Here is a 15,108-nt window from a genome sequence, read left to right on the forward strand (position 1 = left end):
AGACCACAAAATTTGTTGTGCAATTTCTACTGAGTACGCTGATACCCCGTATGTGGGGGAAAGCCACTGTTTGGGCATATGGCAGGGCTCAGAAGGGAGGGAGCGCCATGTCACCTAAACAGTGGGAACACCCTAATTCTTTCTCCAACCTTAACACAGCTCTTACCCCAACCCTAACACCAACACACCCATAACCCTAATCTCAACCCGAACCACAAGCATAACCCTAACCACAACCATAACCCTAACCACCACCCTAACCCCAACCTAACCTCAACTGTATCACCAACACAACCCTAACCCTAGCCCCAACCCTAACCCAAACCTCAACCCTAACCCTAGCTCTAGCCTCAACCCTATCCCTAGCCCCAACCCTGACCCTAACGCAAAGAATGGAAAGAATAATTTTATTTTATTATTTTTACCTAAGGGGGTGATAAAGGGGGGTTGATTTACTATTTTTTTATTTTGTCACTGTGATAGACTCTATCACAGTGATCAAAATGAACCAATAGGAAAAATCTCCTATTGTTGCCGGGTACCGGTCGGCAGATCTCGGCGGGCGCACTGCACATGCGCCAGCCGTTTACTTCCAGGAAGAAGATGCTGAGGGTCGGGGTACCGACCCGGAGGGTCTGGGGATGGCAGATGTACCTGGGGGACTCGGGATACCCAATATCTCTCTCCTCTGTTATGCTAGATCATATTAGAGGAGAGAGAAATGAATGAGAAATCAGTGTTTTAAATTTTTTTATTTTATTCTGTGAATAATGGCGATCACGTGACTGGGGATGGTAAAACCGACCTGAATCATGTTGTCTGGGGTCTCAGCTACCCCCGGCAGCTGAGTCGCCAGAGACTTTCTGACACTAAGAGGTGCTATACCCTTATATCTCAGTGCCATTAAAAAGGGGTGCTGAGGAATAAGGCCCCTTAACTGCCACCGTTAAAAGGCGTATCGTCGTTAAGAGGTTAATGCTTCATTCAGACGTCTGTTTTTCAGGTACGAGTTCTTGCGGTAATTTTCATGGCTAGAACCCATGATAGTTTATTTGGCTGTTCACATGTCTGTGAAAAAACAATTTTTAGCATTTTTTATGCTAGTCACAGATCAAACTCACCCTTTCAAGTTTATGAGTCTGTAAAAACTCGGACGGTACACTGATGCTATCTGTGTTCTGTCCATTTGTTACTGACTGATAGAAGTTTGGGAAACCTCCGTCAGTGTTTTGTTGAAACACTGATGGTAAAATCTGACACTCTGACCAAGCACTGATAGAAATCTGATCAAAAATATTGATCAAAATTAACCTTTTTTTTGCATACGCAAAGAAACACTGACATCTGCATGAGGCCTGAATAAATATAGGCCTCCCATCTTTTTTCTTGGATCATAGCATTATACCCCTAAACTGACATATTATAAAGCTTTGCCTGAAGAAACTATGATGGAAAGGATGGAAACTAATGAAAACTGACAGGTTCTACTGAGTTTCAGGTTTTACGAAAATAATAGCAAAATTTCTGTTTTTTGGCTACCACACGGCAGTGAAAACCTGATTAGAAATGTAATACATGTGAATATAGCCCAAGGTCCACTGTAATTTATTATAGAAATATCTTGCAATATGGTAACAATCAGATATACTGTATGTTGTTATTTTTCTGAGAAATTTACACCCAAATTTGTTTGTAACAGTTTATTAACAGTAAGTTCATTATACAAAATGCTGCATGGTCACATCACACAAAAATTATAAGAATTAATGCAAGTAAACAATAGACAATATAAAACGTATATTATGAACTTAATGGATCCAAATGACTAAGCAATAACCAAAAGCAATACCAACAGTCAGACTGAAAGATGAGATTGAACGCTGTGTAATGAAGGAGATGGGAGCAACTATTGGAGTAGCTGGCTCCAACATTAGTAACTGCCCTCCTGTTGGCACCTGAATTTACAGGTGAGTTATCAACTGGTCTTCACCACCTGCATAAGATAAAAAAATAAAGAAATGAAAATATACGATGTTTTACACTTATTCTGCATCAACACATTTGGTTAACACACATTCATTTTTGTATTACTGCTATGTGATCACAGCAATATTTTGGAATATAAACTAAAAAAAATAAAACAATTAGCAGAATTTGTTGTTTTCCTTCTATTATTTTACATTTTTAATGTTTATATTTTAGTTCATTTTCCAGAATATTGGTGTTTTGGGATCACTGAAAAGTTGTGCAAAGACTTGTTAACACATTTGTGAATTTACATGGATGAATCAATGCCACTTTTTACCTTTTTTAAAATGTTGTCATCATATTGGTTTCCCCTCGGTCTTTGGTGGTTACTATAGACTTGCTAGAAAAATATTTAGAACTGAGATTCCTCAGTGGTTGATACCTTTTAATGGCTAACTGAAAAGATGGTAACAAATTGCAAGCTTTGCTAAGCAGTTGTGCATTTTTTGAGATTCTGCATGTGGGATACTGACTTAATAAAATTTGTTACTTTATTTATTATTAATTATTTTATTAGTTCAAACCTCATGTTTGGCCCTGTTAAAATAAAAAAAAGTTTAAACTCACCCCCCCGTGCTGGCACAGTTTCAGCGGTGTCAGCACTTGCCTTCCTGAGATTCATGTGAGGTTGTGTTGACACGTGAGCCATGCGCCCAATAAGCTCTGGTGTCACTGTCTCCGCCTTCTGACGTGTCAGGAATTGACAGAAAGTGAGCAGCCAGCCGCAGCCCTGACTTTCTCTTGATTACTTACACATCTGAAGGTGGGGACAGAGACGTGACGTGATCCCTGGGAACGCCAGTGGCAACACTGATGTAACTGTGCCAACACCAGAGGTCAGTGTAAACTTTTCTAACAGGGCCAAACATGGGGAATGAGAAGGGGTTGTCCAAGAAGTGGACATCCCATTTAATATTATTGGGGAATGGAAAACACAGCAATTTTGTATTCTTTTCAGGATTTGTTTTACAGCATTCACGGTCATGTACAGATGTACAGTTCCTCTCAAATTTGACTTCTCAACCTTTAAAACTGAGTAGATGAAAAATACTGCATGGGGCAAGGGTAGGTTTGCTGTATGATATCGCCCTGTAATTAAGCAATCTAGCATACCTGATTCACTTTGGAGCTTTCCAGTTATTTTGTCAGATGTATCATTAGTTAGATTTTGCTTCACGTTATCGATTGGGCATGGTGAGCTGGGATGTATCACAGATGAAGAAGACTCATCACTTGGCTTGTTCACCTCATCAGTTGGACATGGTTGGAGGGGATTTGGTACAGAAGAATAAGGTTCATCACTTTGCTTCTTGTCTTCTTCAGCTGGGTATGGTTGGCACGGATTTAATACAACAGAACAAGTTTCATCACTTTGCTTCTCTTCATCGGCTGGGCGTGGTTGGCACAGATTTGGCATGGAAGAAGGTTCATCGCTTATCTTCTTCACTTCATCAGCTGGACAGGATTGGCAGGGATTTGGAACATCAGAAGAAGTTTCATCACTTGACTTCTTCAGTTCATCAGCTGAACATGGTTGACATGGATTTGATACAGCAGAAAAAGTTTCATCACTTGTTTTTTTCACTTTATCAGTCGGACATGGTTGGCTGTGACTTGGGACTGAAGAATGTTGTTTTTTTTGTTTTTCAGAATCATTGTCTTCAGATATATTTTCACATTTTACAGGCACTTCTTTACTTAGACCCTCCATTCCAACACTGTGTTGATCACTCCATATTTTGTCCTCAACACCCTCTTTGATACCTTCTCTGGCACTATCGTTTTCCTTTCTAGTCTCTGATTCCACTAAGCCTCTCTTGCAACAATCAATAACATTTTCTTGTGTATGGTCTATACCTTTCTGATCCCCATATTCCATATCCTCAGTGACCAGTTGCTTATTGTTCCTTTTATGTCCCTTTTCTTCTCTAATTATTTCAGTAGAGTGGCCTGGAATATCAAGGGTTGTCTTGTCTTTAGTTCCATTGTGTGTAAAGTTATTAATATTTTCAGATTTTACATTTTCTGATATCCTTTCATCTAATACCATTTGATGTTTCTGAGCCATTTCCTTTGGATCACAACTTGAGTCATTTCCTGTTTTAGCAATCTCCCAGTCTTCAATATCTTTAGGTGTATCATTTTGTACAAATTCCTCTGTGTTCTGACTTGTTGATTCTTCTAAGTGTTCAACATTTGGAATAATTTGTGATTCCTCGCAAGTAATTTCCTCGGTTGAAGAATTGTCTTCTTCTGTGTTGGAGTCTTGGGTTTCATTTAAAGTTGAAGATATAGGATTGGTCTCAGATCTTCCATCTAAGGAACCTTTTTCAGTAACTGGAATGCTTGTCCCTGGGTCTATTGAAGCCATGAAAAAGGAACTGGAAGAACTTATTGGTGATGAGATCAGCAGAGAATTTCTTTTACTGAAAATAAGAAATGGGTACAGTAATAATTGGGATGCCACATAAAATAAAAGCATAAAAACAAACACATTCTAAATGCTTAAAGAAACCCTGAATTATCCTAGAACTATTAAAAAGAAAACATGCAAGACGCTCCTAAAATAATTAAACAAGGCTAGGGCTACATGGCAACGTGTTGCGCGACACTGAAATTACAATGACATATTGTAACATTGAATATAATGATTTATTATGGTGTCGCATTGACTCGAGACCTGCAACACAAAGTTGCATATGTTTCCAAATGTCTTGGATTTTCTGTAGCTGGTCGGAAGTCGCAAATGACACACTTTTCATAAACTTCAATACACTTTGACTGTGACTTGTGACTTGATTGCAACTTTACTGTTTTATTTACAGCAAAATCAGAGCTTTATATTAGTAGGCCAACAGCAAGTCACAGACAAGTTGCACAAATGTTTCTGCTGGGTGACTTTTCAGAGACTATAAAGGTCTGCTGGAGACCTCTGGGTGTCATGCTAACTCATTTGTGACCCACGAACATGTGACGGGGTCACCGATGGGTGGGATTTCCAGTGCGCTTCCCGGAAGTGCGAGTTAAATACCACTGTCAGAGATTGACGTCTGCATTTAACTAGTTAACAGCCGTGGGTGGATCGTGATTCCACCTGCGGATGTTGCGGGCACATATCAGCTGTATATATCAGCTGATGTGCCTGGAAAGGTGCAGCTCAGCACCGGAGCCCGCACCAAACAGGGAGTCTGACATTGGCGTGCTATTACGCCCGATGTCGGAAAGGGGCTAAACATATGCGGCTGTTAAACTGGATGTACAGCAGCAGAGAGAAAATTAAGTTACATTCTCCCTGCAGTTGCTTGGTCTAGTAGGCGGTTCTTGGGACTGTGAGCAGTCAACGCTGTCAACACAGGGCAGTCTAATCACGCCCACTAATCCTCAACTGACATCCTGCTCAGTAGCGTGTGTATGTGCTGATCAGGATGTCAGACAACACGTAGTTGGTGTGATTTCTGTGCTGTCACTGTGTAGAGATATCTGCCTCCCACTTGACTAGAACCGAGCATCTGCAGGGGGAATAGAACTCCATTTTCTCCCTGCAGTTGAACATTCAGACTGCTGCATATGTTTATAATCACATTTATCTGCAGACTAGCACTATTGCTGCACGTATATCATTTTTAAAACAGTTATCTGCATGTATGTGAGCATTTAAGTGATGCTTGTCTGCTATTTTTTTCTCCAGTACTTGCTGCTTATTTTTTTTTATTTCTGCTCTATTAGGTCAGAGCTGTGACCTGTGACTACAGTTTAGCTACAGTACTTACAGAGTCTAAAGTAGTCAGAGATTCAGCTCCTGCTTCCTGATTGGTTCCTGCTGCTCCAGCCTCCTTACATTACCTTGTCTGATTGGCTGCTGTGTATACATACTGTAAAGGCTCACCAGGAAGTAGAGTATATGAGGTCATTAATGTTAATGCAGAATGATTTAAAAGGACTTATTACTAAGCCACTAAGATAGGTGAACATCAGGGAATTACTGCATGTGTACAAAGCTAAGTGAGCCTTAGTGAGGGGAAACCTGGTGAGTCACTTTAATGCAATGTTTATCCTTATTTGGCCACACTAACTTCAAGAGTCATAATTTTATGTGTTATACTATGTAAACTAAACGTACCTTTTGACTCCTTTAACAACAAAGACTTTGCTGGAATGTTGTTTCTCTAGCTTACTCATAACGTCATATAGGTCATGGTTGAGCTAGAGGGAGGATAAGAGAGATTCAGAAATTAATTGCTGTGACCTGATTGCTGTTGGCAGACAAAAAGCCTCATGTAAAATGTACACTCAAAAAAATGTGGAGGCAATATTTTATAGGAGATTATAGTATAAAGGCCATATATCATAAGAGGAACAGTGTGAGGGACATATGTTCTGCAGGGAGCACTGTAAGAGAGATCAAGATACACTTGGCTACTAACTTACTTTTATCCTGAAATGCAACAAATACACTGCCGTGTAAAAGTTTAGGGTCATTTAGAAATTTCCTAATTTTTGAAAGAAAAGCACAGTTTTTTGCAATGAAGCTAACATTAAATGATTCAGAAATACACTCTATACATTGTGAATGTGGTAAATGATTATTCTAGCTGCAAACGTCTGGTTTGTAATGGAATATCTTCATAGGTGTATAGAGGCCCATTTCCAACAGCCATCACTCCAGTGTTCTTATGGTACTTTGTGTTTGCTAACTGTGTTAGAAGGCTATTGGATGGTTAGAATACCCTTGAAAACCCTTGTGCAAGTATGTTAGCACAGTTGAAAACAGTTTGGATGATTAGAGAAGCTATAAACCTGACCTTCTTTTGACCTAGGTGAGAATCTGGAGCATTCTATTTGTTGGTTACATTAAACTCTCAAAATGGCCAGAAAAAAGAACTTTCTTGTGAAACTCAACAGTCTATTCTTGTTCTTAGAAATGAAGGCTATTCCATGGGAGAAATTGCCAAGAAACTGAAGATTTCCTACAACGGTGTGTACTACGCCCTTCAGAGGAGAGCACAAACAGGCTCTAACCAGAGTAGAAAGAAAAGTGGCAGGCCCCGCTGCACAACTGAGCAACAAGACAAGTACAATAGAGTCTGTAGTTTGAGAAATTGACGCCTCACAGGTCCTCAACTGGCAGCTTCATTAAATAGTACACGAAAAACGCCAGTGTCAACGTCTACAGTGAAGAGGCGACTCTGGGATGCTGGCCTTCAGGGAAGAGTGGTGGAGCGCCCCCGTAGGGCTGTGGGGTACTTGGTACCGGGTCCTTTCGGTTCTCAAGGCGGATGTCACGGTGGCTGACCCGGTCCGTGGCCCTAGGGACGTCCATTGAAATAAGGGGGGAAAGGTCTTTAAAGGGACATGTTCGTGACGCCACCTGTGGTATTCGGTCAGGATGACTGACGCTGCTTAGGGGTCCGCTGGGTTGATATTATGGCAGCTAGATGGTATACCTTCCCACAGGTGAAGTATGTCCCCAGGGCTTCCCAGTGTGTGTAGATGGTGTGAGGCGCAATGAAGAACGAGGACACAAGGTTGCAGTCTCTTTACCTTTTACTGAAGGCTTCAGCATCCACAGTCCAGAGCACCAGATCACAGGGCAGACAGAGTCCGGCCGGTCCATTGAGCTGTTGTGGGAGCAGCTTGACCATATGGTACGCAAAAAGTGCCCATCAAGCCAAACCAACTTGTTTGAGGGGTTTCTGGAAGCATGGGGTGAAATTTCTCCAGATTACCTCAGCAAATTAACTGCTAGAATGCCAAAGGTCTGCAATGCTGTAAGTGCTGCAAAGGGAGGCTTCTTTGACAAAGCAAAGTTTGAAGGAGAAAATTATTATTTCAAATAAAAATCTTTTTTTCGAACCTTTTCAATGTCTGGACTAGATTTTACATTCATTTGGCAACTCATTTGATTAATAAAAGTATGAATTTTCATGGAAAGCACAAAATTGTCTGGGTGACCCCAAAATTTTGAACGGTAGTGTATGTGTATTGGATCTTGTCTTGTTGAGCACAGTTACAGCCGCCGTCTCAATACATAGAGTAGTGACTGAAATCACACTGCCCACGTGACTGAAGCCTGAGCATTACCGGGAGGAATAAAGTTTGTTTCTTCCCGGCAACGGGGGTCTTAAATGCTGCTGACGGCCATATTCAGAATGTTATTAAAATGAAAATTATCCCCACATCTGCAGCGTTTTTTCATGCGACTGGCCCTTTAAAAATCATGCAGGTCATACAGTGGCTCAGTCATTAACACTGTAGCCTTGCAGCGCTAGGATCCTGGGTTCCAATCCCACCAAGGACAACATCTGCAAGGAGTTTGTTTGTTCTCCCTGTGTTTGGGTGGGTTTCCGCTGTGTCCTCTTGTTTCCTCCCTGCCTTTCTAAGACATGGGGATAGTGCCACTGGTTTCTGTAAAGCGCTGCAGAATTAATGGCGCTATAAAAGTGAGCAAAATAAATACAAAATACTAGATGTAATTTTTTTACGTGGGGTATATTTATTTTTGCATCAATTAATTTGAGTAAAACCGAAGATTTTATCATGAAAAATATATTATTAACCTTATTTTCACATTGTTCAGTGAGCTATTGATTAAAATCTTACATTTCAAAGAGGGTGTACTAATTTATGTTGAGCATGCTGGGAGATAATAGCAAAGGAGGATAAGAGAATGCTAGACTTTGATGTGATAGAAGAGTCAAAAAGTGGATGGTCGAGTCCCATCTTCTTCTGGCTGAAGTCCGACGGCGAGTGGTGATTTTCTAATGACTACCGCAGGCTGAACGAATTGTCCAGTTTTGATGTGTATCTGATGCCCCGCATGGATGAACCCATTGAGAGACTTGGACCCACGAGGTGCATTACAACCATTGACCTGACAAAGGGCTACTGGCATATGCCCACATCCCAGAGTGCCAAGGAAAAGACGGCCTTCTTGATGCCGGATGGGTGTCTCCAGTACACTAGAATGCCCTACGGACTGCAGGGGGCCCCATCTACCTTCCATAGGGCTATGGATCGGATCTTGCTGCCACATAAGAATTATGCCGCAGCCTACCTTGATGACATTGTGGTCTTCAGCCCTGATTGGAGTAGTCATCTACCAAAGGTACAGGTGATCCTGCATGCATTAGGAAAAGCTGGGTTCACCTTAAATCCAAAAAAGTTTGCCATAGGGGATTAAGAGGTCAAGTACTTTGGCTACGTCGTTAGGAGAGGCGAAATTAAGCCACAGTTAAACAAGATTGAGGCAATTCAGAAGTGTCCGCAACCACTTTTCAAGAAGAAAGTGAGGGCGTTTCTTGCAATTGTGGTGCATTAGCGGTGGTTTATACTAAGTTTCACCATAATTGCTGCACCATTAATGGATCTCCTTAAGGGCACTAAGTTGATGATGATTAAATGGACTACTGACACAAAGATGGCGTTTCAAGAGCTGGAGCGGGATCTGTGTAAACATCCGGTTCTGGTTGCATCAGACTTTACCAAAGAATTTGTGGTCCAAACAGATACTTCAGAAGTCGGGTTGGGTGCCGTGCTGTCTCAGGAAATAAATGGGGAAGAGCATCCTATCCTGTATCTGAGCCGGAAACTCTCTGCCTGCGAGAAAAATTATGCTATTGTCGAGAAGGAGTGCTTAGTCATAAAATGGGCTGTGGATACACTGAAATATTACCTACTAGGCCAAAAGTTCAAACTAGTGTCAGACCATGACCCTCTGAGATCGTTAAGAGAAAAGAAGGGTAAGAATACCTGGGTGACTAGGTGGTTCTTAGCCCTTCAAGATTTCAGTTTCCACGTAGAGCATTGACCAGGCAAGTTACATGGTAAGGCGGATGCTCTCTCCCAAATCCCCTGTTTGGTGTCTGAAGGTGTTAAAACTCCTGGCTTTGGGGCCAAGGGGAATGGGATATGTGACAGGGTCACTGGCACTGTATGTGAGGGGAGATATGTGTCACGAAGATTACTTTCTTCCGTGATCCAGAAACCAATACTTTTCTCTCCAGCATGCTATGTGCTGAAAGGGTTAATCAGCCATGATAAGCGACGGTGTCCTAGAAAATAAAAATCCTTGAGGTCCCTCATATCCCCCCTCCCTTTTTTCTTTTCTCTAGCATTTGTCATGAGGAGACAGGAGCTAGCACTCACAATCTGCCTTTTTGTAAAATGGCAGTGCACAAGGAGATGTGAAGCAGCTTAATTAAAATACAAGGATTCCTCTTTATGTTCAGGTGGCTGAAGAGGATGTGTATTGTCCACAGAGAGAGAGAGAGAGAGAGAGACAGGAAAAGTCTTATTAGATTTTGAATGAATCAAAAATCTCGCACCCTTTACAAATAGCTATGGTCACTGCAGTTACAATGAGAGGGCAGACAGTATGTCTCCGGGAGAAAATATAGAATATGGAAATTTCAATACATCTGATATTATTGAGATGTACATTTTCAGCACCATGATAACTATTTATAAATATACATATTTTCTCTTCATTATAACCCCTACCAAAAGGCCCCAAATCCATACGGGCCATATTGCCGCCAGCAGCTAGGCCTTGTTAGGTTTCTAAGCATAGATAAAATCCTGATACAAAAGATGACATCAGTTTCAAACTTCTGTGATCGCACTATGAGGAGTTATAGCATAAATTGTGATTTCCTAAGAATCATAAAGGGCTGAGACCAGCCCACAACCAGGCCCATGTGATGTCATCACAGGGGGTTTGTGGGTGATAGTCAGGGTCTGATAAAAGATCAATCCCAATTTTGGTCTGGATTTGTGTAGAGAGTTACATATCATGTATGCAGGGACCCCATTTATTGATAGCCAAATCGAAGCGCTCTCCTTTGGCTAAGTGCTCCTGTTAATACCTTTTATTTTATGTAACTGTATATGCTATATTGTTTTGTCCCCCTTGTAAAATCTTTTGTATATTTTTCTTAAACACTGCCTCCCTTTGGATTAAATATACAATTTAATAGTTCTGTTCCTTCTCTTCTGTAATCTACGAAGTGATAAGTTACCATCGGTGTCCAATCGACCGAGACAGATTGGTGGTTGGCTGTGGTTATTGGAGAGTAGCAGTGACCGTATCGGGGTGTATACACATATTCCATGTGTACGAATTCGGCCTAGTAGTACGAACAGCCTGCGGCCTTCTCCGTTGATCACCGGCTAATCGTGTCTTTGTCCGGATGAAAGGGGACAGCAGAGAGATGTTCGCTCCAAGGATCGCAGCGGGTGATACCCGTGACCTTCCCAGCTTATGATATCAGGAATTTATAGGGTTAAGAAAGTCTTGACAAATTAAATTACCGGACAGTTGGGATTTTTGGTGAGAAGGTCAGAGACACCTACTTACCATATCTCCACCTCAAGGCAGTGGCTGGGGAGTTAAATGTTTAACCACTCTTTTTTTTTTCTTCTTTTGTGTGTTTGAAAAGGAAAGATTCCAGATGTGGCTCCAGGAGGACCTGAGGACTTTGTGTGTTATCTGCAGGTGAATCCTGCAGGAAAAAGGACTCTATTGAACTTTATCCTTGTCTTGTTTTGCCATTCGGCCAGAAAGGCCACATTTACCTTGTTCAACCCTGCTATGGTTTATGCTGTGCTTTAATAAACCAGCAGGTGATTTACCACAAGAAGCGTTCCTGTGTTCACCCCGGCAAGCACGTGTGCCGATCTCTTAAGTATCAGCACAAGTGACCACCGGCCCCAGCAGGAAGCAGGTGGCTGACAGTGCGTGCTACTGAAGAGGTATGGATACTCACCGAGATCTCTGATGAACACACAGTGAGTATTCCGGCAGCTGTGCTCTGCTTGTGAGCAACGTATGATGTCCCTGCTATGCGCTGCTTACAAGCATTAACCCCTTCCTGACATCTGACGTACTATCCCGTCGAGGTGGGGTGGGCCCGTATGACCACCGACGGGATAGTACGTCATACGCGATCGGCCGCGCTCACGGGGGGATCGCGGCCGATCGCGGCCGGGTGTCAGCTGCATATCGCAGCTGACATCCGGCACTATGTGCCAGGAGCGGTCACGGACCGCCCCCGGCACATTAACCCCCGGCACACCGCGATCAAACATGATCCTGCGGGCTTCCCTGAGACCCCCGGAGCAACGCGATGTGATCGCGTTGCTCCGAGGGTCTCCTACCTCCCTCCTCGCCGCAGGTCCCGGATCCAAGATGGCCGCGGCATCCGGGTCCTGCAGGGAGGGAGGTGGCTTACCGAGTGTCTGCTCAGAGCAGACACTTGGTAAGCCTGCAGCCCTGCACAGCAGATCGCAGATCTGGCAGAGTGCTGTGCACACTGCCAGATCAATGATCTGTGATGTCCCCCCCTGGGACAAAGTAAAAAAGTTAAAAAAAAATTCCCCACATGTGTAAAAAAATAAATCAAAAAATATACTAAATAAAGAAAAAAAAAATATATTATTCCCATAAATACATTTCTTTTGCTAAATAAAATAAAAAAAACAATAAAAATACACATATTTAGTATCGCCGCGTCCGTAACGACCCAACCTATAAAACTGCCCCACTAGTTAACCCCTTCAGTAAACACCGTAAGAAAAAAAAAAAAAAAAACGAGGCAAAAAACAACGCTTTATTATCATACCGCCGAACAAAAAGTGGAATAACACGCAATCAAAAAGACATATAAATAACCATGGTACCGCTGAAAACGTCATCTTGTCCCGCAAAAAACGAGCCGCCATACAGCATCATCAGCAAAAAAATAAAAAAGTTATAGTCCTGAGAATAAAGCGATACCAAAATAATTTTTTTTTCTATAAAATAGTTTTTATCGTATAAAAGCGCCAAAACATAAAAAAAAGATATAAATGAGGTATCGCTGTAATCGTACTGACCCGACGAATAAAACTGCTTTATCAATTTTACCAAACGCGGAACGGTATAAACGCCTTCCCCAAAAGAAATTCATGAATAGCTGGTTTTTGATCACTCTGCCTCACAAAAATCGGAATAAAAAGCGATCAAAAAATGTCACGTGTCCGAAAATGTTACCAATAAAAACGTCAACTCGTCCCACAAAAAACAAGATCTCACATGACTCTGTGGACTCAAATATGGAAAAATTACAGCTCTCAAAATGTGGTAACGCAAAAAATATTTTTTGCAATGAAAAGCGTCTTTCAGTGTGTGACGGCTGCCAATCATAAAAATCTGCTAAAAAACCCGCTATAAAAGTAAATCAAACCCCCCTTCATCACCCCCTTAGTTAGGGAACAATTAAAAAATTAAAAAATGTATTTATTTCCATTTTCCCATTAGGGTTAGGGCTAGAGTTAGGACTAGAGTTAGGACTAGAGTTAGGACTAGAGTTAGGACTAGAGTTAGGGTTAGGGTTAGGGTTAGGGCAAGGGTTAGGGCTAGGGTTAGGGTTGGGGCTAGGGTTGGGGCTAGGGTTAGGGTTAGGGCTAGGGTTGGGGCTAGGGTTGGGGCTAGGGTTAGGGCTAGGGTTACGGCTAGTGTTACGGCTAGTGTTAGGGCTAGTGATAGGGCTAGGGTTATTGCTAGGGTTAGGGCTAGGGTTAGGGCTAGGGTTGGGGCTAGGGTTGGGGCTAGGGTTGGGGCTACAGTTAGGGTTGGGGCTAAAGTTAGGGTTAGGGTTTGGATTACATTTACGGTTGGGAATAGGGTTGGGTGTGTCTGGGTTAGAGGAGTGGTTAGGGTTACTGTTGGGATTAGGGTAAGGGGTGTGTTTGGATTAGGGTTTCAGTTATAATTGGGGGGTTTCCACTGTTTAGGCACATCAGGGGCTCTCCAAACGGGACATGGCATCCGATCTGAATTCCAGCCAATTCTGTGTTGAAAAAGGAAAACAGTGCTCCTTCCCTTCAGAGCTCTCCCGTGTGCCCAAACAGGGGTTTACCCCAACATATGGGGTATCAGCGTACTCAGGACAAATTGGACATCATCTTTTGGGGTCCAAGTTCTCCTGCTACCCTTGGGAAAATACAAAACTGGGGGCCAAAAAATAAGTTTTGTGGGAAAAAAAAGATTTTTTATTTTCACGGCTCTGCGTTGTAAACTGTAGTGAAACACTTGGGGGTTCAAAGTTCTCACAACACATCTAGATAAGTTCCTTGGGGGGTCTAGTTTCCGATATGGGGTCACTTGTGGGGGGTTTGTACTGTTTGGGTACATCAAGGGCTCTGCAAATGCAACATGACGCCTGCAGACCAATCCATTTAAGTCTGCATTCCAAATGGCGCTCCTTCCCTTCCGAGCTCTGTCATGCGTCCCAACAGGGTTCCCCCCCACATATGGGGTATCAGCGTACTCAGGACAAATTGGACAACAACTATTGAGGTCCAATTTATCCTGATACCCTTGTGAAAATACAAAACTGGGGGCTAAAAATCATTTTTGTGAAAAAAAAAAGAATTTTTATTTTCATGGCTCTGTGTTATAAACTGTAGTGAAACACTTGGGGGTTCAAAGTTCTCACAACACATCTAGATAAGTTCCTTGGAGGGTCTAGTTTCCGATATGGGGTCACTTGTGGGGGGTTTGTACTGTTTGGGTACATCAGGGGCTCTGCAAATGCAACGTGACGCCTGCAGACCAATCCATTTAAGTCTGCATTCCAAATGGTGCTCCTTCCCTTCCGAGCTCTGTCATGCGCCCAAACAGTGGTTCCTCCCCACATATGGGGTATCAGCGTACTCAGGACAAATTGGACAACTTTTGGGGTCCAATTTATCCTGATACCCTTGTGAAAATACAAAACTGGGGGCTAAAAATCATTTTTATGAAAAAAAAAAGAATTTTTATTTTCACGGCTCTGCGTTATAAACTGTAGTGAAACACTTGGGGGTTCAAAGCTCTCAAAACACATCTAGATAAGTTCCTTAGGGGGTCTACTTTCCAAAATGGTGTCACTTGTGGGTTTTTTTAATGTTTAGGCACATCAGGGGCTCTCCAAACGCAACATGGCATCCCATCTTAATTCCAGTCAATTTTGCATTGAAAAGTAAAATAGCACTCCTTCCCTTCCGAGCTCTGCTATGCGCCCAAACAGTGATTTACCCCCACATATGGGGTATCGTCGT

At 42.3% G+C, this 15,108-nt stretch overlaps 1 protein-coding gene across 2 annotated transcripts in view; it reads right to left on the reverse strand.

Moving 5' to 3' along the window:
• Positions 1-1,692: 1,692 nt before the first annotated feature.
• Positions 1,693-15,108, reverse strand: part of BIN2 (bridging integrator 2) — a 54,752-nt gene continuing 41,336 nt past the window's right edge. The window contains exons 9-11 of one of the 2 annotated variants that reach the window (XM_077297824.1): positions 6,149-6,231; positions 3,142-4,454; positions 1,693-1,993 (exon numbers count right to left, since the gene is read on the reverse strand). In XM_077297824.1, the coding sequence (XP_077153939.1) occupies positions 1,962-1,993; positions 3,142-4,454; positions 6,149-6,231 (1,428 nt within the window). In that variant the 3' untranslated portion in view covers positions 1,693-1,961. The remainder of the gene's footprint in view (positions 1,994-3,141; positions 4,455-6,148; positions 6,232-15,108) is intronic. The other variant, XM_077297825.1, reaches the window with a different exon arrangement.

This window comes from Ranitomeya variabilis, chromosome 3 (assembly GCF_051348905.1).
Source record: "Ranitomeya variabilis isolate aRanVar5 chromosome 3, aRanVar5.hap1, whole genome shotgun sequence".
Taxonomy (NCBI): Eukaryota; Metazoa; Chordata; class Amphibia; order Anura; family Dendrobatidae; genus Ranitomeya; species Ranitomeya variabilis.